At 35.5% G+C, this 21055-nt stretch overlaps 1 protein-coding gene across 6 annotated transcripts in view; it reads right to left on the bottom strand.

The window, feature by feature from the left end:
* npnta (nephronectin a) overlaps positions 1 to 21055 on the bottom strand; it is a 153078-nt gene that overhangs the window by 30405 nt on the left and 101618 nt on the right. For 2 of the 6 annotated variants that reach the window (XM_030145995.1, XM_030146009.1), the window contains 3 exons: positions 19071 to 19166; positions 4224 to 4343; positions 1111 to 1230 (listed from right to left, as the gene is read on the bottom strand). In XM_030145995.1, coding sequence (XP_030001855.1) covers positions 1111 to 1230; positions 4224 to 4343; positions 19071 to 19166 — 336 coding nt within the window. The remainder of the gene's footprint in view (positions 1 to 1110; positions 1231 to 4223; positions 4344 to 19070; positions 19167 to 21055) is intronic. The other 4 variants (XM_030146002.1, XM_030146017.1, XM_030146026.1 and 1 more) reach the window with 2 other exon arrangements.

The following is a 21055-nucleotide window of genomic DNA, read 5'->3' as shown; positions in this document are numbered from 1 at the left end:
TGTAAAACAACAGTGGAACCAATGTTTATCAGCTTCTATGCAGACGATGTGTCATTTTAATGCACATTCTTTTTATGACATATTAAGTACATATTCATATGGGTGAGGATATATTATACTGACTTCCTGCTCTGCTCTTACATTTACATTTAATGAATGAATGAATGAATGAATGAATGAATGAATGAAATTTTTATTTCGAACATGTAGACAGTGAAATCAAAACAAAAATCAACCAACAAAATATAGGTACTGGTACATAATGATTGATAAGCAAACAAACAACATAAATAAAAAAATAATAATAGTAATAGTAAATAAATTAATACAAATAATAATAATTAAAATAATAATAATAATAATAATAATAATAATGATAATAAAACAAATGAAATGAAATTATCCATGCTTGAAAAGGAGTAGGAAGAAGTAAAAACTTATGTACTCCTACCCCCAGTTTCTATTCCTTATGATCATTATATAGCAATTATTATTTTGTATGAATATAATAATAATGATAATAATAATGATAATAATAATAATAATAATGACAAAAACAATAATAATAATAGTATAACAATTTCACACATCCTTTTTCCTATATACACTAATATGATAATACCCATTTACACCTTTTCCTACCAGATATTATGCCAGATATTAATAAAAACTAAAAAGAACAAAAACAAAAAAAACAAAAAACAAAAATGCATATACATACATAATATAAATACATATAATATTCTATACTGTCCTATATAGTAATAATATATTCATATATCCATATTTAAACTAGATATTATCAGCGCATATTTGGCCAAGCCCCACTATGAAAAACAACCAGACCTCCCCCACCCCCCCCCAGGCCCTTTCCTCTCTGTATTTTGTAAAAAATCCTTTAATTGAATTTGTTTTTAAACTGCTTGATGTAATCACTGTGTTTGTGATGCTTTACACACATTTCTCTTTAAAGGGCGTGGTTGCATTAGGTTCACATTTCAGTCCTGTGGAGATATATATATATATATATATATATATATATATATATATATATATATATATATATATATATATATATACATATATATATATAAAAAGCCTGAGACCTACCCACACAGGTCCTTCCATCCGGAGCCAGCTGTAGCCCCGGTGACGGACACTGACATCGGACCTCTCCTTTCAGCACTTCGCAGCCGTACTGGCAGTTGGCCATGCCACAAGTACGAGTGTCTGATGGAAACAAGGAAAAGGCAACACACATTAACACATGGGGCTGCGAAAGGGGGAACAATTCCTGCCGCTCTCATGCCTGCCCTCTTTCTTTTCTTCTCACATACACATTCCCACTTTATCCTTGTCCTCTAGCAAATGTGTGTGAGCAAAGCCACCTTCCTGCTTTTTCTGATATTAGCCAGCTTGACCCTGGGGTGCACCCCCACAGAACAGCACACACTCTCCCATTATTAGATTCCTGTGCTGCTCAGTTGCTTTGTGCTCACGCCTTAGCCCATGCAGTGCTCCTTCACCCACTTATATTTTCCTCTATACCTACAGTCTTATAATCCATCTCCACCCAATTGAAGTGCCTCTGTTGTTAAGCAATGCTCCAAAATAATAATGTGATAGAATAGATTTTGTTCACCTCTCTCTCAATAACTTTGGGCCCTAAAAAAGGAAATTAAAAGTGAAACTCATGCTGCCTTTGCTACTTCAGCTGCCGCGGGCACCCTGGAGTACAGTTTGATGACTGAGGCAAGCTCGACTGATTAAATGCTACACTGATCTATTGATCAAAACGGTAGCAGGGGAGAAAAGAAAAGTGGCAATGTGTTTAACACTATCATGCTATCATCACACAACAGCTTTAAGAATAGTTTCAAATTGCCTCAAGTGGTAGGCATTTCAGACTGTAAAAGGGGGAAATGAATTTTCTTCCAAAAAAAAAAAAAAAAAAGAGATTAAAATTAGCAACCAGTTGTCACACTATCCTCCTGTGGAAATGTGAGGTGAAAAATACTTATCAGGTGGGAAACAGAATTTGAGGATAGACATGTACAGGCATCAGCTCCCATTCCGTGAAATACCTCAGGGCAACCAATAAGAACTGTATGCACTCTGGAAATTGTGTTTCTCTCCCATTTTTTTCTTTCTTTTTTTTTTTTTTTTTTTTCATTTTAGCCTTCTTAGAATTCTTCACGGGGGTCTCTCAGAAGGTAGAGCTGCTATAATGAGACAGATCAACATGGAGCCTTAGAATCAGAATCAGATTCAGCTTTATTGGCCAAGTATGTGAACACATACAAGGAATCTGGCTTCGGTTTTTACATTGTTCACGACATACAGTTCGACATGAACCCAGACAACATGTAGACCTAGACACAATATAGACAAACAGCCCATTGGAGACAAAGATAGCAATGGGTGGAGATTTACAGTAGATTTACAATGTGATATGTACAGAGCACAAATTGGAGTTTTATACAGTGAGTGGGTGTGTGGGTCCGGTCTATTAAAAATATATGTATATGTATATATTACACTGGTCAACAACAAATTTATTGTTTAAGTTTTTTGAGCTGATTTAGGATCATTTTGGTGTGCTGAATCCAAAAATCACATTAATTTTGCTCAATCAGGTCAACTTTCTGAACTATGCTACATATTGGCTTTTTAACATTTTTGCTTACATTTATGGGCATTTTCACATCACATGATACAAAATTCTTTCATATTTCTTGCAATAAACAAGTTCTGAAGATTTTACTTTTGCCAATTTGATGATTAATGTTTTTTTTTAATATTACAGGTGAATGAAATGGCTTCGACTAGAAGATCTTGCAAAAATAAGCCTGACGTATTCTGCTACATCTGCGGTGAATACACCATTGTACCTAACAGGAATCAAGTCACAAGTTTCATAAAGTGTGCTTACCGATCTTATTTTGGTATTAATTATTATATTTTGTGAGAAGATCAAATTTTTCAAAATCAAATTAGCAAAAAAACCTGATCTGATTGAGAAAAACAGATGTCATTTTTGGATTTAGCGGTGCAAAATGGTCCTAATTCAGTTGAAAAAACCTAGACAACTTGCAAAAAACATTTTTTTGTAACCCAGTGTTATTTACAGTGGGTTTTACATTGTAGTAATGTAGAGAAAGTGCAAATTGAAGTATTTATACAGTGAGTGGATATGTACAGGAACACAGCTTGTAAAAATATATCTTTATGTATATATAGATGTGTGTGTGTGTGTGTGTGTGTGTATATATATATATATATAAACAGGGTGGGGAAGCAAAATTTACAATGAACATTTAGTGTTTTTTTCTCAGCAGGCACTACGTCAATTGTTTTGAAACCAAACATATATTGATGTCATAATCATACCTAACACTATTATCCATACCTTTTCAGAAACTTTTGCCCATATGAGTAATCAGGAAAGCAAACGTCAAAGAGTGTGTGATTTGCTGAATGCACTCGTCACACCAAAGGAGATTTCAAAAATAGTTGGAGTGTCCATAAAGACTGTTTATAATGTAAAGAAGAGAATGACTATGAGCAAAACTATTACGAGAAAGTCTGGAAGTGGAAGGAAGCAACAAAAAACGTACCAAAGCTTTTATTAAAGCTCTCAAATCCAAAATCCTAAAGGATCCAACCAAATCCATGAGAAAAATGGCAATTGAACTTGAGGTAGACAACAAGACCGTTAGAAATGCAGTAAAATATGATTTGAAGATTTAAATTCTCATGACTTTCAATAAACTAATTGGTCATACACTGTCTTTCAATCCCTGCCTCAAAATATTGTAAATTTTGCTTCCCCACCCTGTATATATAGATACGTGTGTGTGTGTGTGCGTATATATATATATTATTGTAGTACAAATAGAGTTGTTTTTTTTTTCACAGAGTGCAAATAGAATTTTTTTTTTAATCAAAACATTCTATCAAAGAGGTCCGCATATGAGCAGATATATGTATTTTATAATAGAGAGTATGTCATCAGTCTGGGTTTGTGCGATGAATACACTTGTAATGAAGTCAAGAAAGGCTCTGCAGTAGTATTCACATCTGAACAACAAAGCCGAGAGTGAATATGTAAAAAAAAAAAAAAAAAAGAGACTAAGGATATCCACATTTCCATAACAATACAAAGTCGGTGTATATACATAGAAGTAGAGGCGTGTGTTTGTGTTTGTGTGAGACTGACTCACTTCCACAGGTCCCGTCAGGCATCAGCATATATCCGTTCAGGCAGTAGCACTTGTAACTCCCATATGTGTTCATGCACCTGTGTTTACAGGGCCTCGGCTTCAGCCCACACTCATTGAGGTCTGCGGAGAGATGGAGAAGGTGTAAGTGGCCTGAAGGAGGGACAATGAGGGCGTCCCACACAGGGCTGAAATTAGTCAGAGGTCAAAGGCCAAGAGGTCAAACCTTACCCATCCATTTACGTGTGCTTTGAGATGTTTGTGTCTCTGTCTGAGCATGTGCTAATATATGTATGTGTGTGTTTAGAATGGGACGGGGGTGTCTTCGAGGAAGCCAAGCGCTGCCGTGTTCTGACAGGCCCACGTCTCCCCCCTCTTTGATGATTTAAAAGGAAGCCAGTGTCAACCGTCAACCTGCCCATTACCTGCACGTGATAAAAGATGCTATTATGTGTTGTGACTCCTCGCTGAAGCTCCACTAGTCAGCATTTTTGGTTGGACACGCAGTATTCCAGTGTTTTTACGTAGATATAAAACTGGAGAAATCACGCCTACATCCAGTCTGTGAAAATCTTATTAGAAAATGATGCTGAGTTTTGAGAAGAGAGGGCTTCTGGGAGAGGGGAAATGACCTAAGCTGAACACCTGTCAAGTGCTTATGCAAATCCAAATAATTGCACCTTTCTCACAGCAGACACCGAGACTAGTCACACACAGCTGTGACTAATAACATTAATGTATCCATTCCATTTAGGGATTTGAGTTCTAGCACAGAGTCTGTTGTTGATGATTGGTTGTAGTCTGTAAATGCAGGGGAGCTTATGGAGTCAAATTACTTATTTAAGAAAAAAAAGAAAAAAACAATGTAAGGCTTTTTATGTAGGTGTTTGTAAGAATTATTAATATTCAAGGCTACGTGAGTGGTAAAAATAGTGCCAAAAACATGCAGAATATTCGTCACACTGCCAAAAATGATTTCTAAGAAAGAGAGAAAATCCTTATTTCAAGAACATTTGTCTTATTTATCATCTAAATGTAAAAAAAAAAAAAAAAAAAACAGAAAGAAAAATATTCTTATTTTCAAAAAATATATCTAACTTTTTCTTAATAAGATTTTACAGCTAATATTAAGCTGGATTTTACTAGTAAAAAAGTATTGCAATATTTTGCAAATTATCCCAGCGAAGGATCAAAATTGTTTTCCTTATTTTAAGACTGAAACCACTTGCACAACTTCTCAATTTAAGAAGCTTAAGAAATGATAGCAACTAACATTATTTTAACCATTTGTTGTTATTTACAGGCTTAAAACATGACAAAAAAGAATTAACAAATGTGAATCAAATGAATCGATTCGTAACAGATGAACGAACCGAAAAAATCGAGTTTGTAAAAAGAATCGGACTTCCCATTACTAGTGAATATGAGCTATATGGTGTTATTTTGAGTTAAAAGTTGGTCTGGTTTTCAGAATGTCAGTTGCAAGAATGTCGTCCTAAAAAGATTTTTGCGCTTGAAATACAAGATTTTAACCTCATTTTAGGGATTACTTTTCTTGTTTCAAGTGGGGGATTTAATAGTATCGTATATATACAGACTACCATAAGTTCCGGACTATAAGCCGCTACTTTTTTCCCATGCTTTGAACACTGCGGCTTATACTCCAACGCGGCTTATACGATGACTTTACCTTATTGCCTGCCACACCCCAGGGAAGAATCTGTCTATTGTTACCAGGTATGCAGGAATGGATAACATTAACAACTTAACCTTTATAAAGTTAATATTAACACACACAAAAGGAGAACTTTTAAGGAAAAATAGTAAACCTTCAAATGTTAATATTGTTTCACAAATATACAAAACAAAACTCTGAATGAAAACACCCAATAAAGCTCTCCAGAGACCGTCATAAATTTAAAGCATCTCAGAATTAATGCACGTCGTGCGTAATGTTAAATGAAAATGATATTACAACAGACGTAATTACTTGTTTTTAATCTTTATATTTTAAAACTAAATTAAAAGTCCTACTCTAACGAAAAACAAAAATTTGTTCACTTTCAAGTGTCTTTCAAGTCATTTTAAGTCCGTGAATCCATAGCTGGCGCAAAAGCAAGTCAATCCCATATCGGCACGAATCCAAAGGAAACCCCGATAAGTCCACCGACAAAAAAAAAGAAAGAGAAAATGTGCTTTTATTACTATCCTTTTATTGCCTCGTTTTTTGTCTTTTGTTTTTTAATCATCATATTAACAACGAATCAACCTATAGATATGACAGCAAGCTCACACATATCATACCCATTTACATACAGGGAAGAATTTCATTTGAACTCAAAGAAAACCTTTATCCAATTACCGTCCAGTTTTGACGCAATGAACAAAAAGGTTCCACTCGGTCCCATAGACTCCCATAGAAGCCAGGCTTCAACGGGGAAATGCATTGACCGTAGATCGTATGAGGAAACAGCGCAACGGGAATGTATGAGAAGTGAACAACATGGAGTCTGATGATTTGTGATAAAGCTGATTCTGAACGAACTCGTCTGTGAGATGAACGTGTTTTAACACATGTGTAGTCAATGAAATGTCAACACAACCAAACATATTCAACCATTTCATTTTCGTAATGATAGGGGAAGCCGGGCTTCTCTTGCAGTCTATGAGAAATCGCCACTGGTGGACACCCACGGCTTATACGTGTACAAAATTGATTTTCTTTCTAAAATTAGGGTCTGCAGCTTATATTCAGGTGCGGTCTATAGTCCGGAATTTACGGTGCTTAAGACCTTTTTTGTGTCATTGTTCGTAAGACCTTTACAATTTACTAAGCTTACCCATTTTGCGACTGTTAACCTTTAATTAAATGTTGTTGTTTGTTGCTCTATAGAGCTTAATGCGCAGATTATTGCATTCACTACTTCTTAACTGTGCACTTTATAACAGTTAGTGATGCTTTGTGACTCTCTGGGTCTTTAAAGTGAGAAAAATGCCTTTTTAATACGTTAATAAAAACCGTGAGTGCGCTTATAAGGCTTACCTACTTTATGCAACAAAATTCTCTTAGTGTTTAAAAATGTAATTAGTAAGATATTTGCAATCAACTAAAAGACCCCTTGTCTCATCCACCCTTTTGATTTTCCAAAAAACACGAAAGCCATTCCATAGAATCACTGTTTGTTGTGTCTGTTTGGGGCTATTTATAGTAAGCAGATATTACTCTAACTCTTGTCTGCCCTTCAAGATATTAGGTGGCGGTGATAACACTAGATGCTGCCGGCAATAAAATGAAGAAGAGGGAGGAAGGGGAGGATGAGAAGAAGGAAAAGAAGAAGAAGAGGGTGTGAAGGGACAGGGCAGACTCTATGGGAGACGAGACACTCCCTCTGTTATCGATATAAATCAGGGGTGTCAAACTCATTTTGGCTCAGGGGCCATATTTAGCCCAATTTGATCTCAAGAGGGCCAGACCAGTAAAATAATGACTTAATAACCTATAAATAATGACAAATCCATGTTTTTCATTTTATTTTAGTACAAAAAACCCCCCAATTAAATACTGAAAATTTTTACATTTTACAAAAAAAGATGTGAATAACCTGAAAAAACAGAAATTTCATCTGAAAAATTTGTGCAATTTTAACAATATTATGCCTCGACTTATTATTTATACATGTGCATTACACACAATGCTACATAAACATTTGGTAACAGGCAGAATATTGTTAAAATGTTGGAGTTTGGAACTAAAATTTGAACAATTTCTACAATATTACATCTCTAATTATTAACAAAACTACAGATCACAGTGGATCCATAAATGCACAAAACATTTAGTAACAGGCAGAATATTGTTCAAATTGCACATTTCGGGTTGTTCATCTTTGTTTATATTTATGTATTTATTTGCATTTTCTTGTGAAAAAACAGTTTTGTAAATGTAAATATTTCCACAGTGTAATCTTATTTTTTCACTTAAATTTTTCACAAAGAAAATGTGTCGTTGTCATTATTTATGGGTTATTGTGTTGTTATTTTTACTGGAGATCACATTGGTCTGTATGTGGAACCTGAACCAACATGATTTGGACAGCCTTGACTGTTTATGGTCATTTTTGCACTTTCATCCCGCGGGCCGGAATGGAACCTTTGGCGGGCCAGATTTGGCCCCCGGGCCGCATGTTTGACACCTGTGATATAAATGGTTCATTGTCAGGTAATTATACGAGTAATACATATTATAGCGTACACCACTGCATCTTCGCCACAATAGGCCCTAAATCTAACACACTGAATCTGAACTGAGCTGAGGATCAAACTACCAACCCTGCAGCAACCTGCTCTACATCCACTATATTATATTAACATTATGCACCGTTCACAGATCTCCCATGTAAAATTAATACTATATGTTGTCAGGGCTTTTTAAAACATTCATAAGAAAGCACATATAATTGCAATATTTTAATGAAGTTCAAAACATAATGTAAAATAATGAAACATAATAATTTGTAATAATATATATTAACCCAGTGGTTCCCAACCTTTTTTGACTCATGACCCCATTTTAGCATCACACATTTCTGGCGACCCCAGACATTCAAAACAGAGACATTTTTTTGCTGAAATTAATTAAATTTTCCTTGGTCAGGATATGCACAGTCAGTCCAGCTTGTATTTACAAGGCTGACAATTAATACTGAACAAACAGTCACTCAGAATGTGAATTACGAAAGCACTGCAGCATCTTAACTTTTAGTGGTCTGAGCCTATTTTGGCTGTTTTTGAGTTCTTTTGATTTTGTCTTTATATACTATATAAATAAATGTTTACAATACCCATGTTTAGTATCTTCTTTTTCAGCACAACTTCATCTATCTCATCTGCCTATTATTTTTTTTCACTTTAACTACGATATCAACACAAAAAGCCAAAAAACACACACAAAATATAAAATCCAATTTGAAAAATGTATATAATTTATTGCATAAATGACACAAAGATGCTTAATGAACCTTTTCAAAGACTTTAAAAGTGAATATTGGTTCCAAATATTAAGTATATAAAATCAAAATTGTAATAAATTAAAAATATACTCAAATATTTGACCTAAAAGCATATCTTTACATAGGCCTTTTCTCCAGTTTTCTCAATCAATTACTAGAAATTTCAAGCGACCCCATTTGAATTCCAGGCGACCCCATGTGGGGTCCCGACCCTAAGGCTGAAAAACATTATATTAACCCATGAAGACCCAGTGTTACTTTTGTGTCAGGTCCAAAAATATTTTTCTCTATATTTAACTTTTCTTCAGTGATTTATCACAATTTATTATGACATAACCCTCTGTATTTTGTGTTTTTTCAGTGAGCATCAGGTATTTCCCTATATTTAATTCACTGATCAAGTAGATGTTCATAAAAGATTAAATTAAAGTTGATGGTTGTTATATCAGAAACAGAGAAAACTGAAGGAAAAGTGGCTTTTTCAGCAAAATATTTCATTAACTGAACATAAACCAAGTGTGTCCATCCACTGTCATTGATCCAACTCCATGGGTTGTACTGGTGAATCAATGTTGTAGATCAGGGGGGTCAAACTCATTTTCTTTCAGGGGCCACATTCAACCCAATTTGACCTCCAGTGGGTCTGACCAGTCAAATAATAGCATAATAGCCTATAAATAATGACAACTCCAAAATTTTTACATGCAAAATATAACATTAAATTCTGAAATCATTTACATTTTCCAAACTATCCTAACAAAAAAATGTGAATAACCTGAAAAAACTGAAATTTCTGAAGAAAAATAAGAAGAAATAATAAGAACTAGAAAAGCACTCGGAGAGCGCAGACCTCCGCCAAGGCACATCAGTGCCCCCCCCACCAAAATTTAATCATTTGTTACTTGTGCCAGTGTCAACATTTCCTGAAATTTTCATCCAAATCTGTCCATAACTTTTTGAGTTATCTTGCACGCGGACAGACAGACAGACAGACAGACAAACCAACGCCGGCAAAAACATAACCTCCTTGGTGGAGGTAAAAATTGGATCAATATTATGCCTCAACTTATGATTTATACATGTGCATTACAGATCAGATCTACCAAGACACAAAACAAGCAGAATATTATTAAAATTACACTTATTTTTCTTTAGATATTTCAGGTTCTTCATATTTGCTCAGGTTATTTACGTTTTATTATTAAAGGATATCAGAGTTTAATGATCTTTGCAATAAATCCAAGAGAAGAAATTGGAGTTGCCATTATTTATAGGCATAATGTTATATTATTTTTATCCCATTAAACCAAGAAGAACATTTGGAGTCATTATTTGTAGGTTATTATGCTGTTATTTTCAAGTTCAGTGCCCTTGATTGTTAATATCTTCTGCACTTTGCAAAGTCATCCTGCGGGCCGGACTGGAACTTTTTGTATTGTAGAAGATGACAGTGTTTCCATGGTAACTACAGAGCCTCTGAATGTCCAGATCGGTCATATCTGATAACCATGAAAAGATGACAAACTGCATTTTACACCAATTATTCACATGTGTTGATAGGATTAGTGGTTCAGAAGTTGTTAAACCTTTTTACATCTGTAGATGGTTTTGGTTGTGTGGCTGTTTGGGTCTTTAAGGGTTAATATCAAGTAACATGGTATAAAGTGTCAGAGAAAACAGAATTCCTGCCAACTAATACTTCAGTTTAGGTGACATCTCACTCCCAATAAGCAACAAAAGGGGTAACTAATGCTATTAATAGTCTTTGCAGTCTGTTGTTCTGCCTCTGGGGCATTACTTTCAGACACGACATTTGTTGTTTTTAATGTAAACACGCCACCAGCAGTGCCACCGAGGTCAGCAGTGGCAGCGGCGGGAAGGAAACACAAAGCCACTTTCATAGCTTCACAACTATTTGCTGCTGTCGTCTCAGTTAATGATGATGTTGGGCTTTTTTAACTTTCCATCGTAGCGAGCTGTGGGACCATGGCAACCATAGAAACACTGAGGGAAATGATAGAAGAGCTGTTTTTCCTTATCTGAGCTTCTTGATTTTTAGGCCCCTTTACACCAGTGAACAAACATATCAACAATGAAAAATGCAACAATAGCTTGAATAGCACCCAGGCTGGAGAAAACAAATTGTGTCAAAACAACTTTTTGCAGTTTATTACAACAATGGGAAAAGCACTGATGTAACTGATAGCATTAGAGTGGGCTGCTACTTCTTACTCCTTTGTGGCATAATTCAGCCCTTTGTGTCAAAGTCCTACATGAAACCAAATAAGACTCGAAGGTAAATATCATACTTCTATGTCCAAATGAAACTCTGCAATCTAAACGTTCCATTTTTCAGTCCATTTTCAAAGTGGCATTTTTGCAACAAAATCAAACCAACACACATCATTTGAAGATGACAAACAGGAAGAAAACTTGAAGGTACTCTCTTTAAGTCAGTGTTTTTCAACCCTGGGGTCAGCACCCCACATGGGGTCGCCTAGAACTCAAATGGGGTCGCCTGAAATGTCTAGTAATTGATAAAAATAAAAAATAAAAACTTACTAATAAAAAATATATGGCGAGTTGAGAGAGATGATCCCAATCCATAAAAGACACGACAAACTGTGAAGCTGAAACTGAAGCACTGTGGTACTGTTTATCTGTCAAATGTTCATTGTGGTCAGTTTCAGGTGCTGCAGCTCTTTCATAATTCATAGTTCGAGTTCTTGTTTGTTCAGTATTAATTGTCAGCATTGTAAATCCAAGCCGGACTGACTGTACATATCCTGACCAAGGCAAATCAAATGTGGGCCCACTGATCTGCCTTGGCGGAGGTCTGCGCTCAATGAGTGCTTTTCTACAAAAGACAGCGCAGACCTCCGCCAAGGCAGATCAGTGGGCCCCCGTGCCCCCCTCCGATCACCACCAAAATTGAATCATTTGTTCCTTGTGCCAGTATCAACATTTCCTGAAATTGTCATCCAAATCCGGGGCACTGATTTACCTTGGCGGAGGTCTGCGCTCTCCGAGTGCTTCTAGTTTTGTTATGCTATTTACTTTCACAGCTGTTCTGGGGTTCTGGGCATTTATGTTCAACAGAGACCCACACAATACTATCAATTCATGTCAGAAAATATATGTCATGTTAAAACCTTAATAAAGATATGTGTTAAAAAAAAAAAAAGGAAAGTATCTGTTATTTTACAAGGAGCATGCTGCTTTCTGTCCATAAATACTGCAGCTCCATTCTTGACTGGTCTAATATGGATGTTAACAGACCCCAGCAATGAGCTGAAACCACTAATGGACCGTCCACGCATGTGTGTCTCCACGTGTTTTTGACACATCTAAATGGAAAAGCCACATATTTAATGTTATTAATTCCACTTATACCTAACCTGCCAAAGTCAGAGTGTCCTCTGGGGAACAAAAAAAAAAATGCTTTCATTCACCATCAGTGCCAAGTGTTAAACACAAAATTGATTATGAAGCCATTATTTTTGGCAGGACATGACTAATTACTCTCATTACCGTAATTGAAATCTTTGTTGTGTACTGTATTGTGTGCTCTATTTGAGAACACTTAACACAGTACAATTTAAAGTAGATTTTTCATTCTTTTAGCTCTCACACTTTTAGAAAGAAAAAAAAAGGATTATAGAGTAGCCTGCAGTTACGCTGTTGCAACACAAAGCGGATGATTTTTCATTTCAGTTTCCTTTAAACCTCTTTTTCGTCCTAAAGCAATTTTTAAGATTTAGTTTTCTCATGAAGAACAGAGTGTCACCATACTTTTGGAGCAGCACTGAACTCTGGAAAAACAGGGTGTTAAGGCCAATTCAGACAAACTAGGTCAGTCTTTTCAGAAATGTAATGGTTTAAATATAAGCCTTCCAAGACTTTCTTTAAAAAAAAAAAAAAAAATCACTTAGTTAAAAAGGCATATTTTAATATTAGCAAATTTAAAATCACTATTTCATCTAAATACTTCTTATTCATATGTGAATAAGATAGTAACTGACCACAAAATAATTCATTCCAGAGGATGAGATTTCTGAGAATTGAAATCTTACTGCTTATAATGCAGTTGATATGAAAAATATATGTCAGCAAGTTTCATTTTAACAGTTGCTTAAAATATGTGTTCATTAAAGGCTCAGATTATTAAGTTATTAATGAATGAAACCGAATGAAATATTTTAATCTCTGTATCATTACTATAAGTACTAATTATTTTGTTGTTTGCAGAGTAATTTATACCAAAAAAAAAAAAAAAAAAAAAAAAGTACGTAGGCAGGGTTTAAAGATTCTTTATTTGTTTTGCATGTCAACTGAAGTCTGCTGGGACTCATTGTCTGACTTGGCCAGACTCACTCTGATTTTTTTCCCTGCAAATTACCAAAAACTGTTTTTCATGTCTATATCAAATCGTTGCATCCACTGAGAAAAACCAGACCAGAAGAGAAAATTAATTTTGTAACCACTCAGGAATCCATATCATTGAAATGATGTCCCAAATATCTAAATAACATTAACTATGAATATCTCTCCATGTTCCTGGGATACAGTATAACCAACACAAATAGATTTCATCTCACTGTACAACACATGGGAGTTTATTTTCATCTTGGCCAACCACAGTGTAAACGGTACCATTTTTAGCTGTATGGACATGTGCAGTAAACATTCCTTGAGTGCCTCCCACATTCATCAAATACTATTGATTAATATGGATGGATGACAGAGCAGATGCCTGCTTTGTATATCCCCCAACCCGTCTTCTATTAATGGCAGCTGCTGGCCTACTAAGGCTATGCTAACTGAATGATCTGTGGATGCCACTGGAATCTGAACTGACCACCTGGCTGTTGATGCAACACACTACCAATCTGCCTCAAAGCTGCACCATTTCACTTGTAGACCACCAACCAGAAACCTTCCAAACTGGTTATATTATATACAAATACACACATATATATATATATATATATATATATATATATATATATATATATATATATATATATATATATATATATATATATATATATATCAGAAAACATGCAGGTAATTAGACTGTGCATTTAATGGTTGCTCACAATTATAGAATAGAAAACTGGTATTCACGCATTTTAGTATCTTTTAGCTCACATGTGCCAAACATGCGGCCTGGGGGCCAAAACCGGCCCGCCAAAGGGTCCAATCCGGCCCGCGGGATGAATTTACAAGGTGCAAGTTAGGGCATCAAACTCAAAAATAATATCATAATAACCTATAAATAATGACAACACCATTTTTTTCTCTTTGATTTAGTGCAAAAAACATTAAATTATGAAAATGTTTACACTTACAAACTATCCTAACTAACAATAAAATGTGAATAACCTGAACAAATATGAACAACCTGAAATTTCTAAAGAAAATGAAGTGCAATTTTAACAATTTTCTGCCTGTTACTAAATGTTTTGTGCCTTTGTAGGTCTGATCTGTAATGCATATGTTTAAATGATAAGTTGAGGCAAAATATTGATAAGAGTGTACTGTTTTTTTTTTCAGGTTACACTGGTCTGCAAGGAAAATGCTTCCAGAATAAAAGTGATAAACAAAAAAAAAAAGAAAAATAAAGAAAAATAAAGTCAAAAATGCTGGTTGGCTGAACTTTCCAAGATACAGCCTTGGGTCAAAATGTGAAATTCAAGAATTAACCAGAGAATGGGTTTGACTCAAAAGGAATATTTGTCTCAGAACTACAAGATCTACTTCAAAACACTGTCTGCACATTAGAATACATTCACTTTACAGGTTCTATTTAGTGGAAGATTTATAAAACTATTATACAAATGTACATAAACCAATATATATGTGTAATAACACTTAATCATAAACCTTGAAAACATCAGCAAACGGGCACTTTAGTCATTTATTTTCAAATTAATCTTATTAAAATGCGTAACATTTAGCACATTTAATGTCTGAAGCAAATCATTTCTAAAAAAAATGTAGACCAGTGTTAGAAACCTGGTATTCACACATTTTAATATCTTTTAGCTCACATGTGTCAAACATGCGGCCAGGGGGCCAAAACTGGCCCGCCAAAGGGTCCAATCCGGCCCACGGGATGAATTTACAAGGTGCAAGTTAGGGCATCAAACTCAAAAATAATATCATAATAACCAATAAATAATGACAACACCATTTTTTTCTCTTTGATTTAGTGCAAAAAAACATTAAATTATGAAAATGTTTACATTTACAAACTATCCTAACTAACAATAAAATGTGAATAACCTGAACAAATATGAACAACCTGAAATTTCGAAAGAAAATGAAGTGCAATTTTAACAATTTTCTGCCTGTTACTAAATGTTTTGTGCCTTTGTAGGTCTGATCTGTAATGCATATGTTTAAATGATAAGTTGAGGCAAAATATTGATAAGAGTGTACTGTTTTTTTTTCAGGTTACACTGGTCTGCAAGGAAAATGCTTCCAGAATAAAAGTGATAAAGAAAAAAAAATAAAGAAAGAAAAATAAACAAAAATAAAGTCAAAAATGCTGGTTGGCTGAACTTTCCAAGATACAGCCTTGGGTCAAAATGTGAAATTCAAGAATTAACGAGAGAATGGGTTTGACTCAAAAGGAATATTTGTCTCAGAGCTACAAGATCTACTTCAAAACACTGTCTGCACATTAGAATACATTCACTTTACAGGTTCTGTTTAGTGGAAGATTTATAAAACTATTATACAAATGTACATAAACCTATATATATGTGTAATAACACTTAATCATAAACCTTGAAAACATCAGCAAACGGGCACTTTAGTCATTTATTTTCAAATTAATCTTATTAAAATGCGTAACATTTAGCACATTTAATGTCTGAAGCAAATCATTTCTAAAAAAATGTAGACCAGTGTTAGAAACCTGGTATTCACACATTTTAATATCTTTTAGCTCACATGTGTCAAACATGCGGCCTGGGGGCCAAAACTGGCCCGCCAAAGGGTCCAATCCGGCCCGTGGGGTGAATTTACAAGGTGCAAGTTAGGGCATCAAACTCAAAAATAATATCATAATAACCTATAAATAATGACAACACCATTTTTTTCTCTTTGATTTAGTGCAAAAAACATTAAATTATGAAAATGTTTACATTTACAAACTATCCTAACTAACAATAAAATGTGAATAACCTGAACAAATATGAACAACCTGAAATTTCGAAAGAAAATGAAGTGCAATTTTAACAATTTTCTGCCTGTTACTAAATGTTTTGTGCCTTTGTAGATCTGATCTGTAATTTAGTTTAGTTTAGTTTATTAGTTTGATCCCCATTAGCTGCTGCATACCCCAGCAGCTACTCTTCCTGGGGTCATCAACAACGCAAAAACAAAGCACCAACAATTTCCCACAACTCACTCAACAAACAGGATGTACATACACTCAACACAACAACATAAAACCAAAAATCAGCAACAGCACACAATACAAAACAATTACAATAATAATATCAACAACAGAAAAAAAAAAAGAAGAAAAAACAGCTCCACAACAAACAAAAAAACAAACCGTTTAGATGATGTCATTATAGGATATACAATAGCTCAGACAGTTATTCTTGGGTAAATATCTGTAATGCATATGTTTAAATGATAAGTTGAGGCAAAAATATTGATAAGATTGTACTTTTTTTTTTCAGGTTATTCACAACCTTTTTGTTTGGCTAGTTTGTAAACATAAATATTGGCATAATTGAATGTCATTTTTTTGCACTAAAACAAATTGAAGTTGTCATTATTTACTGGCTATCATGCTATTATTTTACTGGTCCGGCCCACTTGAGATCAAATTGGGCTGAATGTGGTCCCCGGAAGAAAATGAGTTTGACACCCCTGCTTTAGCTGATTAAGTCAAAATATATATATATATTTTTTTGCTGTTTGCTCAGACAGAGTGCTTAACTCTATTCATTTTCATGATCGAAATTTCACCTCAATTGTTTTCTTCTCCCAAAATACACACTCACACACACACTCGCACACATATGCATGCACACTCATGGCTCTTCACATTTTAATTAGCAGTGTCAACCCTGTTTTCCCCTCTGGATTTCACAGTAAATAACTGGCATTCTCATTACTACCAATACTGAAAACCATAGCAACACTGTCCATTGGCAGCGTGGCTGAGAAACAGGTCTCCACTTGCCCGTTGCACTGAAAAACAGCTTAAAAATGTAAATTAGGATGATTGAAATGGTCACATTCTCAGACTGAGGCAGCTCTATGAGCATCAGCACATGCCAGATTGAAGACACAGCCAGGGCCTCGTCCATGTGGAAAAAAAAACAGACAGAAGCCTTAGAGAGGACACAAAAGACAAGACTGAGAGAGGGCACAGTGGGACGGAGAGCGATAACAGACAGATATGACCACCAAATGACAGTTTGACACAGCCCCGAGATTGCAGAAGTCTGTGCGATAGCAGAGGTGAAGAGCCCCTCTGGGCTGTTCACTGTGAACTGTGTTCAATGAACTGCTAAGACACTTCTGAAGTGATGCAAAGTGGAGTGATTTATTGGGTCAGCTCCACCGAGGTATGCTATGCTACATTCCCGACACGCCTCTATCACTGACAGAGAGATTAGCAGGAGGCTGTTTCTCGGGGATATGTTTTTCTCTACAGAAGATAACATTGGTTAGAACCCCGGGCCTTTTTTTGTTCTTGGACAGTTGGAGACACGACGAGTGCTGTGTCCATGTCAATGATGGTTTTCAGAAGAAGGAGAACATTTTTGGTCCAGTTGCTGAAAAAGTGAAGGGAAAATAAAAGAACAGAGCAAAATAAAAAAGTACATAATGATGCTTCAGTTCGGAGAGTTTCTGAGGGAGGACACTGAGCAAAAGAGAGCCTAATGTAGTGTGGTAAAGACTGTGACATGCTTGGCATTCATGCTGGCATTTCTGCTAAAAAAGCTGCTTTTGGGTGGTGCTTCTTCTGCCATGAGAGGACAGAAAATACTTGAGAGTGGCATTCACTCCTCCTCAATCCATGTATCATTCGTTCATTCGTTTTTCAATTTAAAACCAAAAATCAAAAAACAAAAAGACTCTTTTTTTTGTTTGTTTGTTTGTTTTTCATTTTCAAAACCAGAATGAAAAACGGATAACAGTTCGTTTTTCTAGTTCCTGATTTTGTGCTCAAATGAAAAATGGAAAAAACAGATAACAACCGTTTCATCCGATTTTACTATTTTCAATACAGTTAAGTTGTCTAACCCGGAAGTAGTCATTACAAGGGAAAAAATAAACAAATGGAATTTTCCGAATTAACAAGATACTGTTTTCTGAAAAAATTTAAATTCGGCCAAATTTCCAGCCAAATTAAACTTTTGTATGAATGCAATACGCTTCCGTATGTATCAAACAGCTGCTTAACTATAGTAAAATATTCCTCAAGTTCGTCCATGATTCCGTTTGCTTATTTTTTCACTAGTGACGACTACTTCCGGGTCAGACAACTTAACTATATTGAAAATAGCAAAATCGAATGAAACGGTCGTTATCCGTTTTTTCCATTTTTCATTTGAGCACAAAATCAGGAAATGGAAAAACAAACCAATCTGTTCTTCATTATCCGTTTTTCGTTCTGGTTTTGAAAATGAAAAACAAAAAAACAAGTGTTTTTTTTTTTTTTTGTTTGTTTTTTCATTTTTGGTTTTACATTGAAAAACAAATGAATGAATACACAGATTCTCCTCTGTCTGCGCAGTGCACCATGCATGTTGCTAAAGGTGAGAGGAGAGAAGCTGCTGGGTGGAGGCTGATCGACAAATCTCACCCTCCATTGCTACTCTCGTTGGCGGACGGTCCACAGGGAGAAACAGAGGAAGGTGACTGGCCCACACTGGTGGGGTTAAATAGTCCAGATCTTCTTCTTTAGGTAAAAGAAAATGGGTTAGAGGGGATTGGGGGGGAGTGGGATGAAGGAGGTATCCGAGGGATTGATTGAGATAAAGAGGTAAAGGGTTGAGAATGGAGTAACAGAGACAGAGAGAGACAGAAAGGGAGACATAGTGAGAATGAAAAGCACCAACCAATGGATTAGAACACCTCTGACCATACCACATTCCTGGAAAGTAAAGAGGAACATTATGCAGCAAAGAGGATTACACTTGTGGGAAGTGGACATAAGCTGAGTATCACAAAAAAATGAGGGCATATGGGAGAAATGGCAAGTGTGTTTGGGTCCTTTTTCCTCCTGCCCTTTCTGCTATTCAGCATTCCTCTTTGTCACGAGGGAGAAATTGGATCGTTGAGAATTACAGTATCACCCGGATTCAAAGGATCCGTTCTCAATTTGTATCTGGAGCTTCAGACAGATACAAAAACATACTGTAGAGGGAACCATTTCAGGAGGAAAATCATTCCTTGACTACAAATACCTCAGCGTTAAGAATTTCAAAACTACCTTTCTGTTTTGTTTCTGCAACCCGTTTTTACCATCCCCCACCCTCTCTTTTATCATTTAGCGTACAACACTTGTTGTTAAGCGACAGCTACCTCCAACTTTTTTTTTTACACGCTTCCCAGGATTCAAGTGTTTCCCCTTTTAGACATGTGGTAATCTAAACTGTGAAGCCTCGTGCATTCTTGACAACAGCGGCCCGACAGAAAAACTTCTTCTCTGAAAATAATCCAAGCATGACAAGCATTGGTAAAAGGTGTGAACAAAATATCTCATTAGTTTACTGAACGTCGATAGGTGGACGACATGTGGAGGGACAAATTTAGCTCCAGTGAAGAAAATTCTGAACCCTACAACATTAACCCTTTTAAAGCTTAAAGGTCAACTACACAGCCTATTTTTGAAACAGCACATTGAAAAAAAAAAAAAAAAAAGTGATTTCTGCAGGTACGTTTCTTTCATTAAAAGCAATAACAAAAGAAATACGACGGCAATGTTACCAAAGTAAAATAGAATTGTGGGAGTTCTTAACCCCTAATACTGCAATAATGCATTGTCACTGCCTTTAGCACTGAGGAAGGCACATATTGTTGCTAAACCTAGAACCGAATAAGGGTGTAAGAAAATATCGGTTCTGCAATATATCGTGATATTTCATTTCATTAACCGTTAGGAGTCCACGGTCACGGCTATGGCGACTGAATCACATGACATTTTCAACACGTCGTAGCATCACAAGTCAGTCACGTAGACCACTGGAGACGACTGCATTCAAAAGCACAGACTTGAAACACTCTCCCACTTTTCATTTGATGTTGATAGAGTAAATACAAGCGGAGATATGACGGTCTGAACTTGGAGCAAACGAGCCAAAAAAATCTTCAATTAAGTAAAAAAAAATCTTGAATTAAGCAAAAAAAAAAAAAAATCTTTAATTAAGCCAAAAAAAAATCTAGAATTAACAACTTAAATTTTTTTCTTTGTTTGAGTTTTGTCTGATCTGCCTTGGCAGAGGTCTGCGCTCTCCGAGTGCTTTTCTAGTTTATTTATTTATTATTATTGTTAATTATCATCTTTTCTATGATGCAACAGGGTGGGAATGTTCATGGGTTTGGGTTTAAAAAACCCCCAAAAACAAACAATGACTGTATTATGCTTTTCTGGATGACTCGATATGTAATAAAACACTTTAAAAAAAAAGAAAAGTTATCTGAAACATAGTTAAATTCAAAATACTTAGAGAGACTTATCCATGCATTTATCTCTTGCAGGTTAGACTACTGTAACGGCCTTCTCACTGGACTCTCTAAACCAGCTGTAAAACAGCTGCAGTCCATCCGGAACGCTGCTGCTCAGGT

Source organism: Sphaeramia orbicularis, chromosome 1, assembly GCF_902148855.1.
Source record: "Sphaeramia orbicularis chromosome 1, fSphaOr1.1, whole genome shotgun sequence".
Classification (NCBI taxonomy): domain Eukaryota; kingdom Metazoa; phylum Chordata; class Actinopteri; order Kurtiformes; family Apogonidae; genus Sphaeramia; species Sphaeramia orbicularis.
Note: the sequence above shows the minus strand (reverse complement) of the source record. Positions and strands in the feature narration are given on the sequence as shown.